The sequence below is a fragment of the Haliaeetus albicilla genome, chromosome 10 (genome assembly GCF_947461875.1).
Source record: "Haliaeetus albicilla chromosome 10, bHalAlb1.1, whole genome shotgun sequence".
In the NCBI taxonomy this organism is placed as follows: domain Eukaryota; kingdom Metazoa; phylum Chordata; class Aves; order Accipitriformes; family Accipitridae; genus Haliaeetus; species Haliaeetus albicilla.
In genome coordinates, this window is record NC_091492.1 from 40,135,887 (window position 1) to 40,161,863 (window position 25,977).

The following is a 25,977-nucleotide window of genomic DNA, read 5'->3' on the forward strand; positions in this document are numbered from 1 at the left end:
TGAATTCCTTTTCCTTATTGCTGCCCTGGGGTGAAGGTGAGGGTAGGGGTGGGGGAGCGGCAGGGGCTGCGAGGGGGTGGCACGGCGAGGGGAGAGGTTCTGGCTCCGGGCACGGGCTGCCGAGGAGCCCAAACGCACAACTTTGTTTCCTCCAGCGCGTGGCTCGTGCGTCCTAGCCTTTATCTTGGCAGAAGGGAGAGGGCGGGAGAGCGAGACCCCCTTTCTTAGGGTTTATGGCGTGAGTTGCAGCGAGATTTATGTCTGTTCCTGTTTAACTGCCTGGATCGCTCCCTTTGATGTGCACAGGTCCTTCCTCCCCATGGGAGCTCCCGGTTAAACCTACCCCAGCCTTCCTGGCCGAGGCTGGGTCCTCAGGACTCCCAGCCCTCCTGCTTTCAGGAGTGATGTAAAGTGAGTTTTGCTCTGGGGGAGGGTTATGGCAAAGTCTTTTGAGAAGGGCCCAGGGCTTTGTTTTTTTTCTCTTTCTTTTTTTTTTTTACTAGCCTGTGTAAACACGGTGTCTGTTCAGCTAGTCCCGTCCTGAGTCTGTGGGCTGGCATAGACCCCTCTTGGAAAGGCAAGTCATGGATGTCTGTTGTAGCGCTAATCCCAAAAGCATTTTGGGGCTAGGAGCGAGCCGAAACCCATGGTCTCCATTCTTCTCCCCGAACCGCCACTGCCGCCTGGGCGAAGCCGCTCTGCAGCCCACCGTGTGGCCCACGAGGGCAGGGAGGGACGGGCAGGGCAGGGGCGGACGGGCGCTGCAGGAGAACAGAAGGGCCTCGTGGCGCATGGGGACCGGCCAGCCATTGAAATTCCCGGCTGCATCTGCTCCGCTTGCCCCGCCGGCACAGCGGAGAGAATGGGGGCAGTTTTGCTAGGGCCCTTCCTTTGTTAGGAACTTTGATCCTCTCCCCCCTTCCTTTTTCTTTTTTTTATTTAGCACGGTTTTCAGCTGGGTCAGATGTTTTGGGGTGTTTTGCCTGGTGAGAGGTTGGTCTTGTGGTACCGCATGGAGCCTCCGTATGCCTGTGAGCCTGAAAGGCTCTGCTGTGAGTCATGGGTTAAATGACACAAACTCATCTGAATCTTAATATAGGGTTTTATGAAACTTTGCAGGAAAAGGCCCGGTGTCCTGAAAGGACAGCCTTCTCTAAAGGCTAGGTGTCTCCTGGCAAGCAGCACTTGATAGACACTGTCTGCCCAACTTGTTGCTTCATTGTTTTCTGATTCTTCCTACCCTAACGAGGGCTGTTGGCCCGATTCTCCGGGGAGACCTTGTGCTTTTCAGACTCCTCTTTGTTTGTAAGCTTGATAGCAGCAGCCTACGGGGTTATTTATGAAAACGCTTGATAGGAGAATTGGCTTTGTGGTCTCAAGGTAAAAGATTTGCGTGACTTTGTAAAGCTGCAGCTGACCGCTGCCTTGAGCTGCTGCTTTATGAGCTCTGGGAAGAGCGGGCTTGGCAGTGCTGGGTCGCCCTGTTGTTTCTTTGTTGCCGTTACTGAGTTTTTGCTGGGTTTGTCTTTTGTGGCGGAGGGAGCGATCTGCGGCTCTCAGGCAGCGCAGACCAACAGAGTGAAGGTAGCTGTGGAGGTGCGATGAATGAACAAACCCAGCCCGGAGGTCTCGCGGGTCCTTACCTGCCCTCCCCCTGCTTTGGGGCACTGATACCAGCCAGGTTAACTCAGGAGTTACGTGACCTGAGCTATTAAATGGTGCCGTAGGTGCCTTGAAGAGTGTTACTGAGGAGCCCGGCCGGCCCACTGGTACACCTGCGACATCAGTGGAATTCCTCGTCCCCAAAGCCTTGTGGGGTGAAGTGGAAATGGTTTCTGCTCAGGTGACTTCCACTCACCGCAGCCTGATCTCAGGGTTTTGGTTTTTTGGATACAATCTGAGCAGTTCTGAATGCTCTTACTCTTAGCGGGTTTCTATCTAGGTTTGTAAAAAAGAACCATTACGTCAGTGGGTGACACTGAAACGCAGCTCCTCCAGGGGTATTTGTTTTAACACCAGAAATGAGGGAACAAGGTACTGGTGCTTTTGCTTTAATTAGAAAGACTCCAGCCACCGAAGAGCAGTCCAGTGCGAGTAACTTGAGTCCGGCACTGAACTTGCTCCCCTCCGCGTGTTCCCAGGGCTGCCCCTGCAGTCGGTCGCCCTGGCCTCCCTCTACCTGCAACAATAGCTGGTTGTGCAGAAGAATTTGTGAAATGACTGCCTGCTCCCTCCAGCCAGGAGGACACGTTATCTCTGCCCAGTTGATCACACTCAGGGTAATGAGAAAATGAGGCTGAGCTTAGCATTGCTGAGTATGAAAGCATCTTCTTGGCAGGAGCTGAATGACACTGGCTGAGAAGTAAAAGACAGTAGATTATTGTTTTTGCTTATTATCTGCCATCAACCTCCTGGTCTCCTGCCGTCCCCTGTCCTCAGAATTCGCTGTGGGTGTCTGCACTAGCCAGGAAGCTGTGGGGGGTGTGTGTGTGTGTGTGTGTGCGCGGGCACAAGGAGGGGAGGGATGGTTCAGATGCCCCAGGGAGGCACCGGAGGGTATGCTAATCTGCTGGCGCTTGGAGCTTGGGGAGGGAGGTTTATTTTTGAGTTTATTTGTGCTCTTCACTTTTGCCTCTGTTTACTTGCGTGCTGAGTTTATTTATGTTGTAGGCTGTGAGTCAGGATGGAGGTGGGGAAGGCAGGGAAAGAAGCTGGTGGAAGGGCGCAGGGAGGCCAAGCTCCGGGGCTGTGTGACAAGTGAAAGGATGCGGGATGGGAGGGTGGCCAGGCTGGGAAGCTGAACAAAGCAGCGAGAGGAGCTGGAGAAACACAGCTTCCTTTTGGGCTGTTTGAGCTGCCGGGCTGATGGGACAACGCTCGAGGCTGCCCTCCCAGCTGCAGCCTGTCCAAGTGCGGGGATGAGCCAGACCTGCCTTTACCACAGGTCTTTGTAAGCTGATTTGTAGGTCTGGATCATCCCCGATGTGATGTAACTTTACAGGAGTTGCTGTAAAAATAGGCTATAAAGAGAGAGATGGTGGCTGAGGAGGAGAGAAGGCTTCGTGGGTGTTTGGCTTGCAGCTGCATTAGTGTTGTCCTGGCTTTTGTGGTAGTGTGAGGCCAATGCAGGCACACGCTCATCCGTGCTGAGCCCAGCAGAACGTGCGGCACCTGGATGGCGGCACGGGGACCGGCAGCTCCGGCCGGCAGCAGGTTTATAGAGAAGCTGAACAGGCACAATGGAGGGCTCAGCCTGCGGAGGGGAGGCATCGCGTCATTGTGTGCAGCGCAGCCTGGGGAGAGGGGCAGCACGCTTGCCCTGCAGCCACAGCCTCTGCAGCCTGTGGGGCTTTGGACTCCTCGGTTTAATTTGTGCCGTCCTGTGTGCTCTTTTATTTCTTTACCCTGTGTTTTGTGGGATGAAGTGTTTGGCTTTTTGTGCGCTGCCTCTTTTCTGCCCTGTTACTACCCGGGTGAGCTCTGTATTTGTAGGTAGAGTGGAAGGGGAGAGGAAAAAGGCAAAAGAAAGCACTTTTAATATGAGGCCGGTGATGCAGGGCACCCAGGGGCAGGCTGAGTGGGAGGGTGCAGCCCAGCCTGTTAATCCCAGCATGTGATGGGTTCTCGGGTGCGTCTGGCCAGCGCTCAGCTGGAGCCGGACCACTGCATGCTGGGACTTGTAGTCTCCCTGGATTACACCTTACTGAGAGGGAAAGATGTCTGCAGTCAGCTTCATTTTATGCACCTCAGGTAGATTCTTTGGGTTTTTAGCAAGGTGCCACGTGGGCAGAGACAGCTGTGCGCATGGAGGAAACCCTGCGTCTGTAAATAGGCAGCAAAAGCGTGTTCATCTCTTCTTCCCCACATCTCTTTCAGATTGACCCGAAGGTAGCGTTCCCCCGCCGAGCACAGCCCAAGGTAAGCACTGCGGGGAGCCCTTGCCACCCCAAAGGGCGAAATTCGTGGCGGTGAATCTTGTCCCTCCGTGCAATGTTGCCAGTGCATACAACGGAGTCGCTCCCTGGGGTTTGCTCAGGACTCACCTGGAGCAGGAGCTGCTGTGCTGCACCGCGGTGCGTTCCTGTCGGGCTTGCAGTGCAGCGCTGGGGGTTTGCGTGGCGCTGGAGGAACCAGAAGGTCCCTCGGTTGTACTTTAGGATGCGCTGGTTAGAGCTGGTGAAATAAATGCTGCCCAGGGTGAACTTAGTCCATCCGAGGTTACAGCCAGTGTCTGGAAGTTTCAGGCCTTAGGAGATGCAGAACAGCTCCACGCTGCAACGTGATACACGTGGAAAGAGGGTCGTGTGTATGCACAGGTGTGTGTACGAATAGGTGTAGGAATGGCAGGGAGGGGGAGAAGGATTTCATTTTGTGAAATGCCCTTGTGTGCTTCAGCACTGGAAAAGGCAGGTGTTGGACCTTATCTACGAGAGGCTTTGGCATCGAAATGCGCAGTTGCAGGAACTTTTTCCAGGCGTGCAGCTAGAAACTTTTAACTGAGGAACCAGCAGCAGGCTGGAGACTGTCTTTAGACTTTGGGGTCACCCTTTAACTTTGCTCTTGGATGGGAGTTTTAAAGTTTAGAGTCTCTATTCCAAGTACTGTCGCAGGAGAAAGAGCTGGGGAGAAGCAGTGTCAAGAAGCAGAGAGGGAAGAGGGGACTGGTGCCAGGAGGGAAGTAAGGGGGATCAGGCACTGAGAACAATTGGTGAGCAGGTATCCCAAGTAACTGGAGCCAGGAAGCACATGGTAGGAATTGGGTTAATTCCATTAAGCAGTTTGGTGACAGAAGGTGCTTTAGTGTTAGAACGGGCTGCTCTCCAAGCCAGGGAATTGCTGCGGATTAGCCCTATGCTCCTTGGGGTAATTAGGACCATGTGTTCCTCTGAGAGCAGGGGTGTAGCCAAGCAGCTAAGGGGAGGATGCAGCTGGAGAGCCGGTTCAAAGGATGTCGGTGTGCCTCAGCCTGGCAGCAATGGCCCCTCTCAGGGTAGTTAGTTTTCTTCCTTGTTCCAGCTGCACGAGTGACAAGTGGCAGAGGGATCCTCTCTTTGCCGTCTTGCGAAGGCAAAAGAGATTTAACTGGGAGTTGACTGGGGTCCTTTTAAGTGACTGGGGAATGGGTGCGAAATGAGGCTTATTCCATGCAAGACCAGATGCTTTGCAATTTGCGAACTAGGAGGGTGAAGCCTGGCGAGCCTACCTGCGCTGGCAGGCCTCCTGCCTGTCTTTCCGTTCTGGGAAGTAGAGCAGTCATCTCTGGGGAAGCCTGGAGGAGGCTGGCTGTGCAAAGTGGTACGGCTGCGAGAGGAGCTGGAGGGCTGGGGAAGGGACAGTCCTGCCCCACGCTTTCGGGGTGGTGTGAAGGTTGCCGAGGGAAAGGCAGCAGGTTAGCAAGGGGAGAGGCTGGTAATGTGCTGTCCGAGGAGGAGGTGGTGGTTGGGTGCTGGCAAGCATGATGGGGTGGCGCAAGGGCGAGAGCATGAACTGGGGTCCGGCGTGGGACGGATCTGCCAGCTGTGTTGGGCCAGAGGGCTTCGAGGAGGTGGAAGCTCGGCTGCAGCAATGGGGCAGGCGCTTCCCAGCAGCAGAGGGGAGTTAGTGGCCTTTTGAGTCTTGTTCTCTGCTCGCTCTGGGTTTATTCGGTGAATTCCTGTCCTTCCCTTTTCCAGATGGTGACCCGAACGAAGAAGATATTTGTGGGTGGTCTGTCTGTGAACACTACTGTGGAGGATGTGAAACAATATTTCGAGCAGTTTGGTAAGGTAAGTCTCTTGAGTGGTGTTGGATCAAAGCTGTTGCTTCTGGGGCAAAAAGGAGTTTTCTGAACTTCTGTGGAGGCGGGATTAGGAGCTTGCGAGTCTTCTGCGTGGGGTTAAGTAGATTCAAGGTCAGTTACAGATGCTGGCTGGCTGTAATGTCTTTGTAGGGGCTACAGCCAGTGACTCCTGCCCTGTAACGATCTGAAACAAAGAGTTTGTGTTTGTTCCTGGAGTCAGTAGGAGCTGGGCTAGGGGAAATGGTTTTCCAGTTTTTCCCTATCCAGAGGCCTCCTGTGGCCCGCAGATTTGCAGTTTGTTCTACCACCGGAGGAAGTTTTGTAGACACTCCTAACAGAGTGGCTGCAGCATCAAACCTGTGATTTTGGCCTGGTTCTAACTCAAAGCCTTGTAATTGATATTTTGGTAATCCTTTATTAAAAATAAGCCTTTTGGTCCTGAAACTTCTCCTGCTGAGTCTTGGGCAAGTGGTGATGTTATTTTTGGATGTTTGAAGAAAATCTGGCACTACGGCTGTCCCTTGTGTTGGTCTGGCTCTTCTGTGCCAGCTGGTGGCTCAGGGAAGGGTGGATGGAAGTCACTTGTGCCGTGGTCCGTGACAGCCAGGTGTGCAGATTGTGAGTCGGGACCTAATTGGAGGATAGAAGGGGACTCGGTCTTGGCCTTTCAGCTGCGTCAGGAGGTTGTGAGCATCCGCAGGAGCAATCTCAGGAGTATTAGACTGAAGGATCTCAAGATTTTTAATGGGATTTGGAACTGATGGGGATCATCGTACCCAAACGCTGAATGTGGTCACCTCTGGGGCAGGGCACTGTGACTGTTGCACTGTTGTTTGGTGGTGTTCATGGGCTTGCTGTTTGAGGCAGGAAGTGTTGGATTCTGTAGCTGTAGGGACCTTCCTGCCTGGCTAGCGGGGCAGAACACAGTTTGCTGCGTGGTAATCTGGCCACGATGTTGCTGATAGGATTGTGGATGTGGAGGAAAGTACCACGGGAACTGTAGAGTGTGAGGGATGAAGGCTTTGGTATTAATTTCCTTCTGAAAGGTCCTGCAAAGGGGTAATGTTATGTTAAGGCACATCAATTGGTGAAAGGAAGGGGAGTTTTGTAACCAGTTTTGTGATATTGTTGGAACTTTTGGGCAGAGTTTGGAACAAGTGTTTGCTCAGTACCTTTGTTCAGCTTCTGAAGTCAAATCTGAATGTCCTGGGATGCTATCATGACTGCAAAGTGGGACTCCTTTATATTTCTATTCAATCCTAAGAGAAAGTGGCAATAGCAAAAGTGGTCAGATATCTCCATGTTTGCTAGTCATTAGCTCTGTGTGGTTTTATTTTCTATTAGAAATAAGCAAACTCTGTTGTGTTTTCAAGAGTTTTTACATGGTGTCACTGAAGGTGTCACCAGTAAAGGTGGTGTTGTCCGTGTGTCTGTGTGGTCTGAAGGTTGTTAGTTTGACTGGCATGTGCTTCTGCGCTGCTGATGGATGCGTCTGATAGGAAAACAAAATGTCTTGGGTGTAATCCCCTTTTCACCTTAACTGTACCTCTGTTAATTTGAAGCAGAAGCATGTCATGTAGCACTCTTGTTTACAAGCAGTTATGGTTGCTCTAGTTTGAGAAGAACTTTCCAGTTCTTTTGGGGCGTTACGCTGTTGTGTTCCTCTTGTTTAATGGTCATGTGCTGAAAGGGGTCCTGACGTCAGGCGACTGGCAAGAACTGGTTGTGTCAGATTGTTTTCCTGGGACTGGGCAGAAGGGAGAGTTCTGCATAGCTCAGTGCGATTCATTTCCAGAGAACCAGCATCCTGGACAACATCCGGTGCTCAAAATCTGCATGAGGCCGATGCAGCTGGCCTCTTGGCTCTGGAGTTTCTGTGGGGAGAGGTCAGGGCTGGTCAGATTGACTCTCCATTTTTGGGGCAGTTTTCTGACTCACCTGGCCGTTTCAGCTGAGGAGAGACTCCTCAAAGCTCTTGTATAATGCATCTCTCCTGGCCTGTAACCATCTTCCAGGCTAAGCCTCAAATAATTCACCAAAGGCCAGGAGAACTGTTTCCTGAGAAATTCTCTCCAGTTGGTATCTCTGTGTGGCTGACAGACAGGATCAGTGGGAAAGCGTGTTTCAGAGGAGAGCCTCGTGGCCATCAGCTCTGGGGTTCTGCGCTCTGAATGCACTGCTCTGTGGTTTCCAGGGCTAAGAAAAGCCCATTGCCTTCAATTTCAGATGTGACTCATGGAGAACATGATTTTGATACACAGGCTCTTTTGGTGTTTGCTTATGATACTCTGGGGCCTCCTAGCTTTCAGAGGTCTCCTAGGATCCCTTCTTTAGAGGTACTCGGCATCTCACTCTGTGGTCTTCATTTCCTCGATTTGTGGCACCTTTAAGTGAGAGGTGGTAAAGCTTGTCGTGTTATCCTCATCTTGGAAAGCCTGTCTGAGAAAATATTTTCTAAGTCATTTGGGCCAATTGGATTGGGACTGTCTGAGAAGGAAATGTTAAGGATGCCTTTTTGAAGCATTTCTTTGGAGGACTCACTCTCTGAGGAAATGGCTTTGTCTATGTTACCTCTTCTTCCAAGGAGCCCCACAGTTTTCTAGGATCTGGCAGGAGAAAAATTGTTCCTCTTTCCTCCTGCCTGTCCAGGGAGGTATGGGAACACTTAGGATCTAGAGAGGAGAGAGCGGGGAGCATGCAGTCATCCTGTCCTGGTTCCTCAAGATCAAGGTACCAGGTTCCTGGGGGTGATTTTTAGTCAATCTTTGAGAAGCCAGTAGCAAGCTCCGTTTGTATCTCACCTTCAGGGAGAGATCATCCTCTGCTTCTAAGGACAAGGGAGTACAGACTGCTGAATGGGTTTTGCGTGAAGGTTATCTTCTAGGTAACCCTCAGGCCGCAAGCCTAAGCATGTGTTAGATTTGCCACCACTTAAAGCCTTTAAATTAGGGTAGATGTATTTTGAAAAATACGTTTTAGTCCAGACAGAGAGCATGCACATGCTGTAGGAATTACGAGAGGAAGTGCTATGGCCTGCAGTACGGACGAGGTCAAATTAGATTATCATAATGTTCTCTCTGGCCCAAATCAGTGACCTGCAGTTCACAAGTCTACCAAGGTAGTTAGCGTTGGTGCATCTTGGGTCAGAAGCAACATACCTCGTGTGTCCATCAGTAGGAAAAAAATGGAAGTTTGCTTGGGCTGGAGATGAAATGGTTCCCCATTTCATAAAATAAAATTCCCAAGTCTGATTTTTCCATTTTTGCATTTCCGCTTACTCCTATTTTTGTTTTGTTGTCTTTCCTTGCTGCATCCAAAACCTTCTCTCAGCTTTGTAAAATGGAAGTGGCAGAAGAAAAATGAAAATGTGTGAGGAGGAAATCCATGAGTATTACTTAGGGATAAAGGAAGAAAGGGAGAGGCTGGCACCCCAGTTCTTCATATCAAAATACTTGGTTTTAACAGGCACAAAAGGTGAAGCTTCAAAGAGGATCCCAAATACAGTGTGAGTTTCTCTGCTTCAAAGAAGGATCACTTTATTTTTTTTCTCTTCCAAAACTGTGAATGAAAAATATGGGCTGCTGTTTTCCTGAAGAAAACACAAAGGTGGTTGTTTTTTTTGTTTTGTTTTGTTTTTTTAGTACAGTGAGAGAGACTGAGAAGTGCACTCAAGCTGGCTATGGTTTGTCAGGTGCAGCTGCTAGGGCTTTGAACATAGTGGGATCTCTAGGAAACAGTTCTGGCTCCAAAACTCAAGTCTCTTTGAGATTCAAGCTAAGGCCACGGACATGCTTTCTAAAGGAGATTATTTTTTCAACTGTAGGACCGAAGTCCTGGAAAGAATTGCATTCACAGTGTGTGTAGCCAAGTGTCTTGGCTTAAGTTGGATGGTGTTGGAGATCCTTAGACTGCACAAGGAAGTATTTCAACAGCCTCTCTAGATTCAGGCTACCACCCTCACTGAAACCTGAAACAGAGAGAGAGGTGGAAGATATCTTGCACCTACCACCTCAGGCATAGCTAGTCCTCCGTCTAGTTCAACATGTATGAGGATGCCTCAGAGGAGCTTGTATCCCAGCTTCCTCCTTTTCTACTTCAACCTGTGGGAACATGTTGTTCTGTGTTTTTTTTGGGGGGGAAAAGGGATTGTCCATCAGAGTAATTTCTTTGGACTGTTGGGTCTCTGGTCTTGTAAGCAAGGTCACTTGTTTCAAATCATAACTGAAAAAACTCAGATCATCTTTCTTTTTCAAGGGTTGGTCTGATGAGGTTTTGTGGTAGACAAAGTCAAATAACTTGCAAGGTAGGAGGCTCAGAACAAATAAGGTCTTTTTGTCATGGAGCTTATCTAAGCTGTGAAATCTTTGCCCCAGGACGTTGCTAAAATCTGCATAGGCTCCAAAATGATTGGACAAATGCATGGAAGGTCTTCTAAATATACAGACACGCCTTTGAGTTCAGGAAATCCCCAAATCACAAATGGCTTGGAAGATGATGGAGTGTTCTGGGGTCTATCGTAATATCCTTGCCTTGTCTTTACATTCTTCCAAAGGTGTCTGTTGTTGGTTGGTATCTTGGGGGGGGTGTTGGGCAAGGTGGACCTCTGCTCAAACTTGGTGCAGCCAGTCTTTTGTCATTAGGAGAGAAGTTGATCCTTTCAGAAACTAGAAATGCAGAGGTGCTGGAAGAAATGGGGGCCTGGACCCAATTCACGTGTTTGAACTCATGGTTTTCTTTTGTGCTTTTGCATTTCATGAAGCAGAAATGCAAGAAATATATTCACAATGACGTCTTTGCATGACTCACTAATCAGTTGTGGCTCCAAGGGTGCTTGAAAAGTGCTTAAAAACAGTCTGCATCTCTCCCTGGGCCTGCAGGTGATCTGCATATGTGGATGAGTCGGTCATGAAAGCTCAGCCTCTGTGAGGCAGATCGTGCCCAGAGAGAGATCTGCCCTCTAAAAATATCCTGGAAGCAAACAAGAAAAAAGATCTGCTGAGGTCTGAGGACAATTCTGACCTTTGGGCTGCCATCTAATACTCAAGTCCAAATTCTGGACCGTTTGCCTGAGACAGCTTCTGACATCTCGCTCAGGCAATGACTCTAGTACTGTCCCGACCAAGAGAAAACCCCCGTATCTGAGGTGCTGGATTTGATGAGGGTTTGCATGTCTGTCACAAATGCATATTCATGTACACCTGCCAGAAAAATGGTGTGGTTGACTTGGGTATATGAAATGAGTTTTCCCTGCTGACTAATTGGAGAACCTTTAGATACTGATGGGGAATTTCTTTAAAGGAAGACTTGTTCCTGTGCTTACAGTGGGCATGATTTCCCTCACTTTGGATCTGGAGAATGTTAATTAATTAATCCTTAATCTGCTGCTCTCTGGAAATTTCAGGGATCAAAGCTGCTTGTCAACCTGCTGTGGATTTCCAAACTGGATTTTGGATTTTCTTCCACAGATCAGAGGGCAATTTATGCAAATTCTCACGCGTAACATGGTTGCAATGAACAGATGGGGAGGGGAGGAGAAGGGGAATCTGATCACCTCTCTTGTGGCAGTAGGCAGTTTGGCTTGTGGTAACAATGCCTCTGGAACAAAGGGTTCTCTGTGCTCCGCATCTGGTAGGCAAATAGCCAAAAATGCTGTAGCAGTAATGGTCATTCAGGTCTTCAGTGGTTCATTTGATATTTGCCAGGTGCCCGAGGTGCAGTGCAAGAGCAGGCAGGAACACCTGGACAGGCTGTCCCGCTCACCTGTGGCACGGAACGGGCTCTGTCCCTCGGCCAACTCTCATTCCCAGAGTTTTGAGAATGGTTCTGCAGAGTGGGGTAAGAAGGGTCCTCCCGGCGCCGTGCGGGTGCAGCATGCCTGCTCCCTGGAGCTGGGCTCTGGGTCGGTGCGTCCTCCTCCCCAGAATTGGCCTGTCCTGTTTGAGCAGCTGGGAGAACCTCGCAGGGTTGCTAATGCCCTCTCTTGACAGGATGGCTGAGTGGTTTCTAGACTGTTTGGTTTATATTTCCCACCTTGAAGATGTCTCGGCAGTTGTTATTATTCTGCCTGATTTTTCTACAAATACGTTGCCATGGTTCCTTCTAGGACCAGCCAGCCATCTTTAGTTGCTGTTCAGGTGGAAGATGCCCGTCTCTGCAAAGCCTTTGCTTGAATATTTACAACTTTCTTCAAGATCTGCCCATGTGGAAGTGCAGCCAACATTTCTCATCAAACTTGTGTTGGAAATTATTTTTTTTTTTTTTTTTTTTTAAATCTTCATGAGGCTGCCATTGACTTCCTCTTTTGCAGACACCTATGACTGTCCCAGGAAGACTGAAAGATGTTAGAGTGGGACTAAGCCATTGAAAAAAAAAATCAGCCCTTTTGGCCAAGGCCAGGTGGATTGTACTGCATTCTGTTTTGGTATGAAATGCCTCATATCTGTGCACCTGAATACTTTGGCTAGGCTGAGGGCTGCTTTGGTGGAGTCTCTCTCTGAAACCTGTGACTGTCACTTTTCCTTCCTGTCACCACCACACCACTCTCGTCAAAACCAGGTGCTGGTTTGAGAAGGGCCTGTCTCCTCCTCTCGGGAAGGTGCTGCTTGCTGCCCTTCTGCAGGAGGTCTCAGCAGTGGCAAATCCATGGAGGATTAGAAGAGCTTCCTCCTCAGGGACAAACCTTTTTTCACTTTCTGAATGCGTTACCTCCACTGAGCCCAAAGCCTTTATCCTTCTTCCACTCCCATTTGGTTTTCCAAAGCTAGAGAGAGCTGCTGGAGAGAGAATTGAGAGGAGGTCATGTTAGCTTGGATTTAAGGCTCAGGGGTGTGGTACCTACTCCCAAACTGCCAAGTACCTGCCAAAGACATAGTCTCCTGTGGTAGGGTGCCTTGGGAAGGATACACCTAGAGAGCAAGAGTCACTGCTCTTGGGACTCCCTCTTTTTGCCTTGACATTTTTGACCCTTGTGGCTAAACATGGCGAAAGACATTCCTCAAAATTAACAAACCTTGAACTTCTAACCTCAAATGTTGGATAACTGCAGCCTGGACCAGCAAGTTAAAAAGTTCCCTGGGAGAGAGCCTTGACCACTAAGCTAAACAGTTTTCTAGTAAAGTGATCTGCTTCTTTGACTATGTTTAAAGAATTGAAACAAATATTTATTTAAGGGGGGGGAGACTGGGGAGAAACACAATTCACCCAGCCAAAAAGCCTTTGTTAAAGTACGGTTATGATCATAGATTATTTCCACACCCTATTAAAAATGAACTTGGGGCGTTTCTGAAACTCCCAAGTGCTATTTTTCACGCGCTCTTCCTACATCCAGTTCTCGGGCAGTTGACCCGTTTTTGTCTCTGCCAACCAGTGGGCATTGCCTGGAGATGGCACCTCTGTTCCTGCCCCTCTGGAGACCCCAAATCTCCCTTTCCACCCCCCCATCCTTTGCATCACCACACGCCTGGCTCCTTGTCCCCTCAGTCCCTCACAACCCGCCTCAGCCCAGACCTGCTGCCCTCACCCTCGGGGGGGGGGGGGGGGGGTGAGACAAGATGGCGGCACCTCTGTCCCGCCAGAAGCAGGGCCGGGGGGGGGGGTGTGTGTGTGCAGGAGGGGTCTGGCTGTGAGACCTTTCTCCTTGCGGTGTGAGTCCCTCGTGTGTGCGATGGCGATTTGCCTGTGACGGCCTGCGGGAGGGCCCCCGGCGGGTGCCCTCCCGCAGGCCGTCACAGGCCGCGATCTGTGTGAGGGCGCCGCCGCTGGCGAGGCGGGCGCGGGGCCGGCGCAGCGGGGCGGCTTTGTGCGCGGCGCTAATCCGGGCGGCAGCTGCTATTGGCGGCCGCGTTGCCGTGGCGACGGCCCCGCCGGCGGCCGCCTTTGTTGGGGCCCGGCGCGGCCCAGCCGGGAAGGGCCCGGCGCGGCGGTGGAGGGCGGGAGTAAGGGGGTGGGGGGGGGGGGGGTGTCGGTTCGCCTCGCCTCCACAATAGCAGCCCGCCGGGGGGGCTGCAACTTATGCCTGGTTGTGGTTGCGGAGTCGGTGCAGGCCTGGCTTGGTCCCTGCCTGGGGCTGGTCTTTGGTGGGAGCCGGCCGTGGTACCTCCTCAGCGGTCAGCGCTTGGTGCGAGGGTCTGCGCGGGTAGTGCTGGGTTTTAGGGAGCCCTGCGAGCTGAGGCAGCTGGTCTCCATCCCCTCGCCTAGCTGCAGGGGTGGTGGTGAGAGCTAGGGGGGATCTGGGGCACAGGCTGGACACCCTGGGCAGGGTGCTGGAAATGGCTGCTCCCGGTGGATGCAGGTGAGGCCTTTCTCCTGGCTCCGTAGTGCACTCCGGTCTGCAGCCTGTCCTGCAGGCCTTTGTAGGCTCCAGCACTACCTCTGCGCCCGCCCTGGGTTGCCGGGCCCTGCTTTACCTCATGGCACTGGCGGTGTGCTGTCTGAGACCACCCAACTCATCTCACCTGTTGCCTTGGAAGGAGACAAGAAGATGCTTATGTGCAGGTTTTGCTGGCAATAAAAAACACCAGTTGTAGCCATACACAGAGTTGAGGCCCTAGGGTTGAGTGGGGTGAGACTATTTCATGTTACGTGTGTATACACTTAGGTATCTTAAATGTAGTTCATGACGAATCAGCTTTCAAACAGAGTACATATGTTATTGTAAATATGTTTTTTGCAAGATGAGTACATTTTGGGGTGCTGGGTAGACACCTGATCTCAAAGCACCAGCAGAAATGTAGAAAAAAAGCTCAGCTGAAGGAAGGCTGCAGAGTACAGTTTGGGAAGAACTGTAAGGAGTACAGTTTGGGAAGAATGGGCTGCATGTCTCCTGGCTCTGAGTGCTCAAGCACCGCGGGAGTGCCCAGCCGTTGCCTGGGACGTTGCTGTGAGGTGGTTTTGTGTGTGGATGTGTGCTGGGCTCTGCCACTTGCAGCTGCTCCCGCTTTCCACGCTCTGTGAAGAAGAGGTTGTTGCTGGGGCTTGTCGGACAGAGCAAGTCAGGAGCTGGGCTGTGCTTGTCCCTGCTGGGTTTTTCTCTCCCGTGCCCATCTCTCGTCATGATGGATTGGTCTGTGGGCTCCAGCTACCCGAGTTGAAGTCCTCGGGAGTGGCACCACCACAGAGTGCCGTTGACACAGCTTTGTCCCAGTGTTTAGTGGGGAGGAGGACAGCTTTGTGCCCAGCCTTTTTGTGAACTGGATGGAGGAATGCATCTAGCTTAAAAAATGAAGAAAAACAGGCAGTAAAACCTCTTGAAATATTTTTAAGCCATGTCAGGTTTCCCCCCAGCATGTCACAGTTGTGCTGGCACCGTGAAGGGAAATGGTGCAGGCACAGGAGCGAGCGGCGATGGGGAATGGCAGCGTGATGAGCTGCTGTCAGGCCCCAGCTCTGTGGCGGTGTCTTGGGAAGCTGCTGAGGAGTTGCTTTGGCTCTGTGTGAAGTCTTACATCCCCCGTGGCTCTGACTGGATGCCTGGCACGGTTCTCAGGTGTCCATTGACTTGGCCGAGGGAGGCTGAGCCGGGATGGGAAGAGCGCAGGAGGAGCAGGAGCCAGGTTGTCTGTCGTCACCTCTCGCTCGTGTGGGCTGGACATGTTGGAAAAGCCCAAGGGCATCAAAGATGATCTCTCTCTGCTCGTGATGGCGCTGGAAGCGTTAGCAAGGGCTCCTTCCATCCTTGTGGCACTGAGGTGGAGCTGGCTGTCCCAGTTTGTCCTTGGGGGGGCTGAGGCTGGGAGCCCTCTCCCTTCCCTGACATGGGTTTTGAGCTCTCCACACGAGCAAAGCCAGTGGGTGCCTGCGCCAGGGTATGGGCAGCGCTCTGCCCGCACCGGTGGGCTGTTCTGGAGAAGGCAGCCACGCAGATGCTTCCCGGGGACGAGGCAAGGGAGTAATCCTTCTGCGGAGTTGGGGGCGTGCGGGGCTGGCTGCTCGGGGAGCGGCTGTCTCACATGGAGGAGGAGGAGGAGGAGGAGGAGGGCCGGGGCAGCTGCTGGCCGGAGACTGCTGCCGCCTCCCCTGAGCACTTGCACGTCCAGTTTCATAATCGGATTAAGGCAGTGGTATTAGAGAGGAGGGATGGGTCAGTGGGACAGGTTTACACTGGGGCTTACACGGAGGGGATTGAAGTGTATTTTTTAACCCTGCTCGGCCTGACCTGCGGAGCGGTGCAGATGCGTCTCTGCAAGGCAGCACCCAGTGGGAAGATGGAGGGGGGGGGGAAAAGTGGCACCAGGCGGTGATGTGCTCGCCGGGGAGGAGAGCAGCCCCAGGCCGGCTGGGGGATGGGATCCGGCCGCCCCTCCCCCCGGGAAGGCAGCCCTGCTCAGGCCTTGCAGTAAATTTGCTCTAATTACAGCCTCCAGCAGTGGGAAACCTCACTTAGAGGAAAGGCTCCTCTGGGGTGGGGGCGGGGGCGCTTCCCAGCTTTCCCAGGCAGGCTCTGTTGTCTGAGGCCTCCGCTTCCCCTGTCGCTGGGAGGCCCCTTATTCCTCTCCCCTCTCCAGCTTTGCTTCTCCCCCCCCCCTTAATTCTCCTCTCCTTTGAGGCCGGGATTTGGGAACAATGCCTTCCCTGCTCCTTGCCCCCCGGCTGGAGCCGCAGGCAAACAATCGGGGTCGCTTGCTGCCAGGGGCCGGGCCGAGGGGGCTCAGCTCGGCAGCACCTGCCCCAGGCTGGTGGGGGGAACCGTGCTGGTTGTGGCTTGGGGAAGGAAGGGCCTGGTGTGATAGCTGATGTGTGTGTACACCCCGTTTCCTTCTTGGGGATAGGAGGTCTCATCTCGATCCCCTCAGGTTTGGGGAGGCGTGGGAAGCTCTGCGCAAATGTGTCAGAGGATGCTCGTGGCAACAGCAATAATCTGACCGGCACCCTTCTCTTTGCAGGTGGACGATGCAATGCTGATGTTCGACAAGACAACCAACCGGCACCGAGGTGAGAGCGGTCTTCTGGCCGTAGGACAGGGAACTGCGGAGGGTTTGCCTCCTGCCTTGCCTAGGGAGGGGTTAGTATCCCAGCAGCAGGGGACGCGGGTCGCAGCTGCTCTTTATCTTGCCTCCAGTCGCCCCATCCTTTTGCATCTGCATCCTTTACCAGCGTCCCTTGCAGCACAGAGAGCTTTTGTCCAGTGCGTTTCCTGTGCTGTAAACTCGCCGAGTTGCAGATATGTGAGAGGAGATGGCCCCCTCCCCTGCCCGCTTACCTCCTCCATGGCTCCAGCTCGCAGTGTGTGTCTTACCTTGTCCCGAGTAATCTGAGCTCTGGGAAAGCTGACACGAGAGCCTGAAGAGTGCCTGCTTCTTGCCCCTTCCTCGGCCTGGAGCCCGCTTGCGCTCCCAGGTCACCTTTTCTTACCCGAGTCTTGCTGGTGCAGCCCGGTTACAGGATGGGAGCAAGGCTGTAATATTTGCGCTATCCGGACCCAGTCCACCCATGGGCGTTCCTGCCTCCCACTTTCCCGGTGAGTCTTCAGACCGACTACCCGGTGGCGTGGCAGGGCTCGACACTAGCATTGAACCAGCTCGGAGATTTATTGGCAACAACTTAACCTGCAAACTTAGCTTTGGCGTCTTTCAAATTGGGCCCAGTAACAGCCCTGTGCTTGGCCACTCTCATGTCTGTGTGTTGTTTGAAGCACTTCCAAGCACCTCTGCCCCCGGATCAGCGAGGGAACGCTCCCTTCTGCTCTCGCTACACTATGTGCCCTTCAGGTTTTTGCTTTTTTTCTAGAGCCATTAAATCTACTCTGATTGCCTGGCCTTGAATGTTGTTCCAGCTTTATCTTAAAAGGGAAGAAGTGTTAACCCCTGTTCCTCCATTGGTGCCTCCTAGTCACTAGTCCAATTAAAGAGTTGTTGGGGGTTTTGGAAGGAGCAGGGAGAGCTGCCAGCCACTATGTTGGAAACGTGGAGTTCTGCCCAGGGCGCACTAGACCTGGTGGGGTCTGATGGGGCTCAGGACTGGTTTCGGCATCGGTGTTTTGTTCTTGAACTCCCGAGCTCCTCCGCTTGTGGGTGTTGAGGTGAATGGTGTGTAACTACCTGGGCACAGACAGATGGAGGAGTTTATGGAGAGAGACTTTTCTGGCAGTATGGAGGAAGAAGTGGGGTTCTGGGCAGCAGATCCCCATCTGTTTCTAAAAGTTATTTTAAAGCACCGTGGAATTGGCTAGTTCCGTAAAGCAGAAAGCTCTGCTTAATCCCATCTTGCTTGTAAGGCAAGCTTAAAGACATCCTCCCACCTGCCTCAGTTTTCCGGAAGCGGCTGCAGTCAGCTGAGAGGAGTTTAGTCTGCCCACCCGAGTTGGTCTTTGCCAGAACTGTCAGCAGAGGGGTTGGTGAGAGAAAGGAGGTGTGAGCGTGGGCCAGGGGCCAGGAACACGCTGTCCTGTCTTACCCCAGATACTAACCTTACTTTGGTGAAACTTTGCAAATCGCTTTGCTTGTGTCTATCTGTCTTGTTCTGTACGACTGCATTGCTGATACTTGCCTGCTTATACAAGGCCTTAATGACCGGTGACTGCTGAGGAAACGAGCAGGGTGTTATTGCTGGTAGAGTGCGTTTAGCGAGGATGGTGATGTCCTGGCAAGCAGCTGTTCATTTCTCCACCGACTCCCTTTGTGTGAGCGTCTGCTGGGATCCTCCCCAGCTTTATCAGCCATGTGGTTTGCCTTGCAAATGGCAAAGTTTAAAAAAAAAAACAACCCAAACTTGGTTTTGAGAGCAGTTGAGTTCAGAGAGGTTGGGAAGTACAGGATGAGGAGGAAAGGGCAATCTATAAGGGGATGGTCCTGTTCTTGTGCATAAAAGCAGGATTTGCTAGAGAGGGAAGATGAGTGACAGCCGTTTTAGAAAGGGCTGATTGTACCATCCTTCTCTTCTCCTGCCACTAAAAGGATGTGGGTAGCTGGTGCAAACTGCACAGAGCTCTGACCTGCTCAAGGAGTTTTGCCTTTTCTTCAGGGTTTGGGTTTGTCACATTTGAAAGTGAAGACATTGTGGAAAAAGTGTGTGAAATCCACTTCCATGAGATCAACAACAAAATGGTGAGTGTCTGGGGCAGAACCTGGGGGAGAAGGGACAGAGGTATAGGATACAGTGGGGCAGTGGAACAGGGGCAGGGTGTAAGGCACTTGGGTCCCAACACACTTTTGTCTGCAGTGGCGAATTGGGTTGAATCTTTTCCCCAAAATCACAGCAGCCAGTCTGGGAAAGAAGCTCACAGTGTGGAGCACAATACTGAGTTTTCAAGGAGAAGAGCTAACTGTAACGAGGAATTGTGCAGTACTTGGAGGTTTTGAAGCTACGTGAAACCTCTTGGTGGCCTGGGAGGGGGCAGGTTTAACCTTTATTCAGAAATGAGGAAAATTAGGGTTTGAGGCCGTGGTGCAGGGCCAGGCAGAGCATCGAGGGCAGCTCCAGGAGGAGAAGAGCAGCGTTTGAGCTCCCCATTGCCTGTGGTGGCTGCAGAGCAAGACGGAAGGCTGGCAGTGTGGAGGCCAGAGGCAGGGATGCTAGGGAAGGACCGCGGAATGGGCTGTCGGCGGTGGCCGGGGCTGAGGAATGCTGTCACGGCAGGCAGTCCTGCCTGGTCTGCAGCCCAGCTGCTGCCTCTGTGTGCTCTGTGGCAGTGCCCTGTGCCCGTGGCAGCCGATCCTAATCCTTACTTTCTTGTGGCAGGTGGAGTGTAAAAAAGCTCAGCCGAAGGAGGTGATGTCCCCAACGGGCTCGGCGCGAGGGCGGTCCCGAGTCATGCCTTACGGGATGGATGCCTTCATGCTCGGGATCGGCATGCTGGGTAAGCCCAAGGACAGATCTCCTCCCCAGCTCCCGGTCGTGCCAGGCAGCAGCTTAGAGGTTTTATTCCGAGAGCAGGCAGGGCGGCCAAGGGCAGCTCTCCCTGGTGCAAGGCCGGGAACGCTGTGGGGGGTTGCCGGGACCTGTTTGCGATCACAACTTGCCCTCTGGTGGCACCTGGAAAAACTGCAAACTTGTCACCGCTGCCCTGTGACAGCCGGAGCTGGCCGGGCGCAGCCATGTGCTGGGCAGCTCTGGCCCTCTGCAGCTCTGTTAACGGTCCCACGGTGCCATAGCATATAGACTATAATTCTTTAATGCCTCTCGTGCAATGGGATGTAACTACATAGCTGAACTGAGTGTGGAGTGATCTGTGCCCAGGCATCTTCCTCCCATACTTGAACAGGCTTTCTGATGAATCAGATGATTAAAGAACCCCTGAGCTTTCACTTGAAACAGCGGTCCATATAGATGTCCTCACTGCCATTTAAAGACTGTAAAAATGCCCTTAAAGTTCTAGTTAAGCTTCGTCTCACTTTGTTTCCTCCATCTCAGGGACAGCAAGTATCTGGTATTGCAAGGAAAACTATACACTTACTGTGGGACTGTCTTGTAAGGAGCAATTGGTGACAAGCAGGCTGGATTTCATGTCTTACCAATGATTCTAAGGCAAATGTGTTCAGATAAAAGATTAAAAAAAAGAAAAAAGTCCTTTGTAGCTTCCACTTCGAGGTCTACAAACCCTTGTGCCTGGATCTGAGAGTCAAGCATGATGCTTCCAGTACAGTTGCTGTTCCTGGCTTCTCTTGCTCCCCACACTTGTTCTAGCTGGGCTTGAGCTGACCCAAGAGCACACTGTTTGCTCAGGATCATCGCTGGTGTTGCTGGGCAGGGTGTACTCAGCCTGGCTCTCCTTGCTAAGCCTGCCGAGTAGCAGTTAGTCACTGAACAAAACCCCAAAAAGGGCATTTTTTCCCCAATGTTTTCTCTTGACTTATGGAAGGAAAATAAATCTGCAGCCTGTGGTTTTGGGTTTTGCCTTTTCTAAGCCATCTGAATTTTAAAGCAGCAAGGCTCAAGCTGAGTCACCGAGAAATCCATGTACTCATGTCTTGGGAGATCTCAAATCAAATATTCATCTCTGAGTCAATGCCCTGCATTCTCACAGGCTTGTACTGTATAGGTGGTCAGCTTCCCCGGGAACGGCAGGAATTGTCCTGCCCGGCGCCAGGAAGAAGCACTCTGCCTGCATTCGCCAGCACTTCTAGTGCAAAAGTGACTCAGAGCTATTCAGCCATTCAAATGCCCCCACCTCCCTGATCTCCTCCTATTTGTAAATCCAGCTGATGCATCAGAAAGCCTTAGTCTGCAGAGCTATGAGTTTCTGAGAAGGAGATGTCCATGTCCTTACATGTTTGGAGTGAGGAAAAAATTAAATGGGCCTGCTAAAACTCTTCTGCAGATTTGCATGCGTTGTGCACTCGGCCCAGCAATTTCCTGGGGTTTCTGCTATTAGCCCTATTCGAGCATTCTAACATTAATGGTCATGCTGCTCATGAGCAGCCAGGCGCTAAGGACATCGACCCTGCAAGCTTGCAGTAACAGAGCCCTTTTCTCTTCCCCCAGGTTATCCAGGCTTCCAAGCTGCCACCTACGCGAGTCGAAGTTACACTGGCATTGCACCTGGCTACACTTACCAGTTCCCTGGTGAGTGGTGCTCCCTGCTCGTTTTTTTGGTCTGCCTTCAGGTAACGGGAGTCCCTGGCATGATCCATGACCCAGGTTCTGCCCCTTTCCCCTGTTTGGTCTTTCTTTAAATTGGAGACGGATGTGGAAGGGGGAGGGGAGAAGCCCTGGAATAGGTGGGAACAGCCTGTCCTTCATTAGGATTATCCTCACACTCCAGTGGCAGGAAAAGCCCAAGGCTGCTCTGACGCCCTTTATGTTAGCCTCCTCCGTAGGGCTGCTGCTGTGACACAGAAGGGCCCCTGCAGCTCTGCCTGTCTCGCTGCCTTTGTGTCTGTCTGTCTCTCTTTACCAGAGTTGCCACCGCTCTGAAAGTAGTATGGAATTTTAAAACATGGCTTTCCATGGTCCAGGGAACTCCTAGGCACCCGAAACGCAGGCGCCTGCATTGCTACAGTTGTGTTCTGAACAGCGCCTGCACCACTCACAGACTCCAGAAAGCATCTGCTGGGATGGTGGGCTGCAGATCCCCCGCAAACTGGGTGGTTTCAAGCTCTCAATCCCGCCATGTGCTCAGAACATGGATTCTGCAATCAATGGCTGGAACCTGCTGTGCCACAGCTGCTCAGAGCTTTCTGGGGCCTCTTCTCCCTCCCATTCTCTGCGAGGCAGGGGAACGAGGCAGAGCACATTCAGGGAAAATACTGTCTTGCTATTTTCTAGAGAGGTGGCAACTCTGAGCATCCCTTCCTTACTCCATCCCTCAGTGTGACGGTTTATATATGAAGTCTTGATGTTAGGGGCTGGGAATGGGAAGTTTCCTCTGCCTGAGGCGAGCCCAGGCTGACTGTGGCTGAAAGTTGCTGTTGCCTCCTACCTGTCTGGAAGCTATCCCTGAATCCAGTTTATGGGTCTCAGTCATAGTGGCTTCAAGTGCCTCATTGTAAACCCGTGCCCAGATGAGTGTGGGACGTACTGAGCACCCACTGGCGTGGCAGCCGAGAGGTCAGATTGGATGGGTTGCCAAGCAGTGCTCCAGGGCTGACCTGAGGCTGCGCAGTGAAGCTTGCACTTGCCCTGCCTTGGCCAGATTTATTCTAAGGATAAATGGATCCTTTCAGTCTCCAGGGCAGGAGTCCAGCACCTTTCAGCACCAGTTATAAATTAGTTTAAAGAAGACACTGGTCTGGTTGCAGTCTGGCTGCAGGCTGCTCCCCCAGCAGACCCCGGCTGCCGTCTCTCTGTGGGGTCTGCCTCGGGGCATTTGACGAGTTCCTAAGCTGTCTTGCATTTCGTTTTTAGAGTTCCGTGTAGAGCGGACCCCTCTCCCGAGTGCCCCCGTCCTCCCTGAGCTCACAGGTCAGTCCTGCTCATTTCCTAAACTCACAAGCTGGAAGGGGACAAGGGGGCTTTGGGCTGTTCCAGTGGTGTTGCTGCTCCACAGCCAGGTGCAGTTAGACTGGAAACGTTCCTTATTTCCTCTTCCATCTGTACGAGCTCCATCCAAAGCTGGGGCTGGAAAGATGGAGAGGCAGAGCTATGTGTATTGCCTCTGAGAAGGGCAATGCAGGTCATACCAAATGAAGGCATGTAATCCTTAGATGGCATTTCCTGCTGCTTGCCTTGTTTTTAGCTCCTCGCCCCAGGCTGGGGGTAAACCAGATATGGAAAACTGCAGAGAGCAGGGTGACTTCTCAAAGGTCTACAAATTACCTTAACCTGAGCTGCTGCAAAGACTTGGAGTGCTGGGAGGAGGGAGAGGGTGTGGGGGCACTCCTGGTTTCTCTAATCCCGTTCCCCTGTGCAGGAGGGGCTGCAGGGAATGCTTTCCCTGCTCTGGGTGGTGCAGCCCCCCAGCTACTCCAACACGGAATTTTTGGGCAGAAGCGAGTGTGGTGGGACTCTACAGTAAAGTCCTGCAGTGTTTGTAGGGAACTGTGGAATGGAATGGGGGCAGAGGACCATTCTCCAGAGACTAGTCCTGGCTCAGTGTCCTCACAGTGCAAATACCCTCTGGATCCTCAGCCCCTGGGTTACATGCAGAGTGTTCTCTCTAGGTGATGCTCCTTCTGTCTACTCTCCCTTCCATGGCCATGTTTTCCCCAGCTCTGTTGTGTCCATGGTTTTTGTTGTAGAAAAGCAGCTTTGTGTAGCACCCTGCTCCCCATGTGCCATCTCATTTCTGTGGTGTTCCTCCTCTCCAGCGCTTCCTTGCCTCCACCTGTTTCAGGGTTTGAATGTCTGCAATGGGGGTGTGGAAAAGCTTCCTGAGAAGCTCTCCTGGATTTATCAGTACCAACAGGCTTGAAAGGGGCTTTCTGTAGCACAGAACCACGTCAATCCTCAGGGAATTGCAGTTCCTGAGGATGCTGAGGTTCGCAGCCACCAATGAACAAATTGCCCTGAGGAAGGTAGGGGGAGACCAAAGCCTAGCTCCCTCTTAATAAAACCCTTCCCTGACACCATGTATGCAACTGCATAAGCACCTGACCCCCACCTCTGAGCCTTTTGATTGCCAAGCAAAGGAGATGTGGGTCCGGTTGTTTATTTACATGTGTGTTTTTCAGCAAAACCCATAGAATTTGTAAATGTTGGTCACTTGGCAAAAGTGCTTTTCCCTCCAAGGCCCACCCCTGGCTACACTCTGCCTTTTCCTAGTGGAGGTGAATCTCCCAGGGCCTGGCTGTCACTGGCGGCTGGGGTGCACCAGGGCTCTGTACAACAAGAAGTTATTAATGCTGCTGTCCTGGCTGGGTGCCATGTTAGCTTACAGTCCTGAGTGTCTCGCTGAAGTACCAGCTGGGGATCGTGGCATTCTTCCCTTGCCATTACGCTTACCTACTGTTAAACAGTCACTGTGCAGCCTCTTGGCTAGGCCAAGAGCTGCGATTCCCATGTATAGGCTGGAGTTGGTCCCGTGAAGGGCAGGGCCCCCTTCGTTCCTACAAAGGCCCAGCGAGCTGTGCAGTGCTCGAGGGCCCTTGTGCCTTCAAGTGGATGCGTGCGCGTAAATGGGCTGCGCTTTATGGGCTTGGCAAGTGGAACTGAGATGAGGGGATGGCACAAGCAGGGATGATTGCTCCAGCATGCAGGGAGCTAACATGCAGGTGCTTTGTTATCGCAACACAAACCTGGTGTCTCAGTAGATAGACTGCAGAGGCAAGAAGGGTTTTTCCTGGAAAAAGAACTGGAGTCTTTTTTGGAAGACCTGGCCTCCTTTCTCAGTAAAACCACATTCATTCAGCAGTGTGTTAGGGACTTGAAGCAATGATAGGGCAGGAGGGTGGCTGCCAGCAGCCTTTCCTCCCTGAAACAGCATCTTTGGGGGTGATGCGAAGCAGCAACATGCTCACATTGGCCCAGGGCCTGTAATGAGCACCTAACCCAGATATAAGCCTCATATGACGTTTGCTTGAAACAGGCTGGTGCCTGCTACTAAATATTCCCTTATAAGCTAGTCTGGGTTTCAGCCTTAACGTGATTGATTTGTTCTGACCTCTTTTTATGGTGCTCTAAACAGAATCACAGTGAATTTCACATTCAAGCATGAAATGCTGACCCAGTCATTTTAAGGGCAAAGACAAACATACTGGCTAGATGCCTCCTGCCCTGAGGGCTGGATGCCTGTGGCAGTAGAGTTGGGAATTAGAACTGCTACATATAAATTAAGACTTACTGGTTTAATTAAGCCATTTCTAGTTCCTGCTCCCTAGGTATATGTTTCCTGCTCTTCTACAATGAACAGCAAGGGTTTGAGCGGTTCAGGAGCAAAACTCAGAGTGGGAAGGTTGGTGTGTTTTGAGCTGAGTAGAGAAATAGGGAGAAAGAGGCTATTAAACTGTTATTCAAGAATAGTACCAAGGGACAGAGAGGAGGGGCTGAGCCTCAGGATGCTGAGCTGCCAGCTGCTGTCCCTGAGCTGCTGCATTTCTCCACATTTATAGCCAAAATCTGGATCTGTAGCTTCAGGTTAACTGCATCTTGCAAGTTAAGTAGCGACAGGATACATCTGAAATTGCCCACTTCTGGTTCAGCTCTTCCACGTCATGCCCTCGGCTGCTCCAGGGTGTGGGCTTAGCAGAGCATGGCTAGTGAGTGTCCCCGGATATTCACTGTGCAAAAGGATACTAACAAATGCAGGGCTGTGCACTTCCCTATTGTCATCCTCTGATGTCCTGTGTGATGCACTAAGCCGATACGTCTGTGTGGGCCTGGTATTTTGCAGCGGGAAATGAACGTTACTGTTGAGGAGTTTCCCGTGTAGCCACAGTGCCCCTGAGATGCCTGTTCTTTCTTTTCTAGCAATCCCTCTCACTGCGTATGGACCAATGGCGGCAGCAGCGGCCGCGGCGGCCGTGGTGCGAGGGACAGGTAACTGCCACTTTCCTCCCCAGCGCGGTGTCCTGTCATGGTGGTTTGAGATGGGCTGCGGGAGGGGGGTGGGACGGGGTTGCATTTTTGGGATCTTCACTACGTAGTTTTGCTGCCTCCTGTAGGTTCCACCCCCAGTCGCACCGGTGGATTTCTGGGCACCACCAGCCCTGGGCCGATGGCAGAGCTTTACGGAGCCGCCAACCAGGACTCAGGGGTCAGCAGTTACATCAGCGCTGCCAGTCCAGCCCCGAGCACCGGCTTCGGCCACAGCCTAGGGGTGAGTGTTCCCCATCGGGGTCTGCGCAGGGGGAGGAAGATGGAGAGTGGCATGGCCAGGGGAAGGGGCT

At 52.2% G+C, this 25,977-nt stretch overlaps 1 protein-coding gene across 7 annotated transcripts in view; it reads left to right on the plus strand.

Annotated features, from left to right (window-relative positions):
• The window catches only part of MSI1 (musashi RNA binding protein 1), a 32,088-nt gene that overhangs the window by 2,347 nt on the left and 3,764 nt on the right, over positions 1-25,977 (plus strand). For 3 of the 7 annotated variants that reach the window (XM_069795250.1, XM_069795251.1, XM_069795253.1), the window contains 9 exons: positions 3,877-3,918; positions 5,673-5,765; positions 16,660-16,708; positions 18,737-18,819; positions 19,454-19,571; positions 21,197-21,277; positions 22,559-22,615; positions 25,559-25,627; positions 25,753-25,907. In XM_069795250.1, coding sequence (XP_069651351.1) covers positions 3,877-3,918; positions 5,673-5,765; positions 16,660-16,708; positions 18,737-18,819; positions 19,454-19,571; positions 21,197-21,277; positions 22,559-22,615; positions 25,559-25,627; positions 25,753-25,907 — 747 coding nt within the window. Of the gene's footprint in view, positions 1-2,570; positions 3,474-3,876; positions 3,919-4,871; positions 4,991-5,672; positions 5,766-16,659; positions 16,709-18,736; positions 18,820-19,453; positions 19,572-21,196; positions 21,278-22,558; positions 22,616-25,558; positions 25,628-25,752; positions 25,908-25,977 lie in introns of those variants that run through there. The other 4 variants (XM_069795252.1, XM_069795255.1, XM_069795254.1 and 1 more) reach the window with 3 other exon arrangements.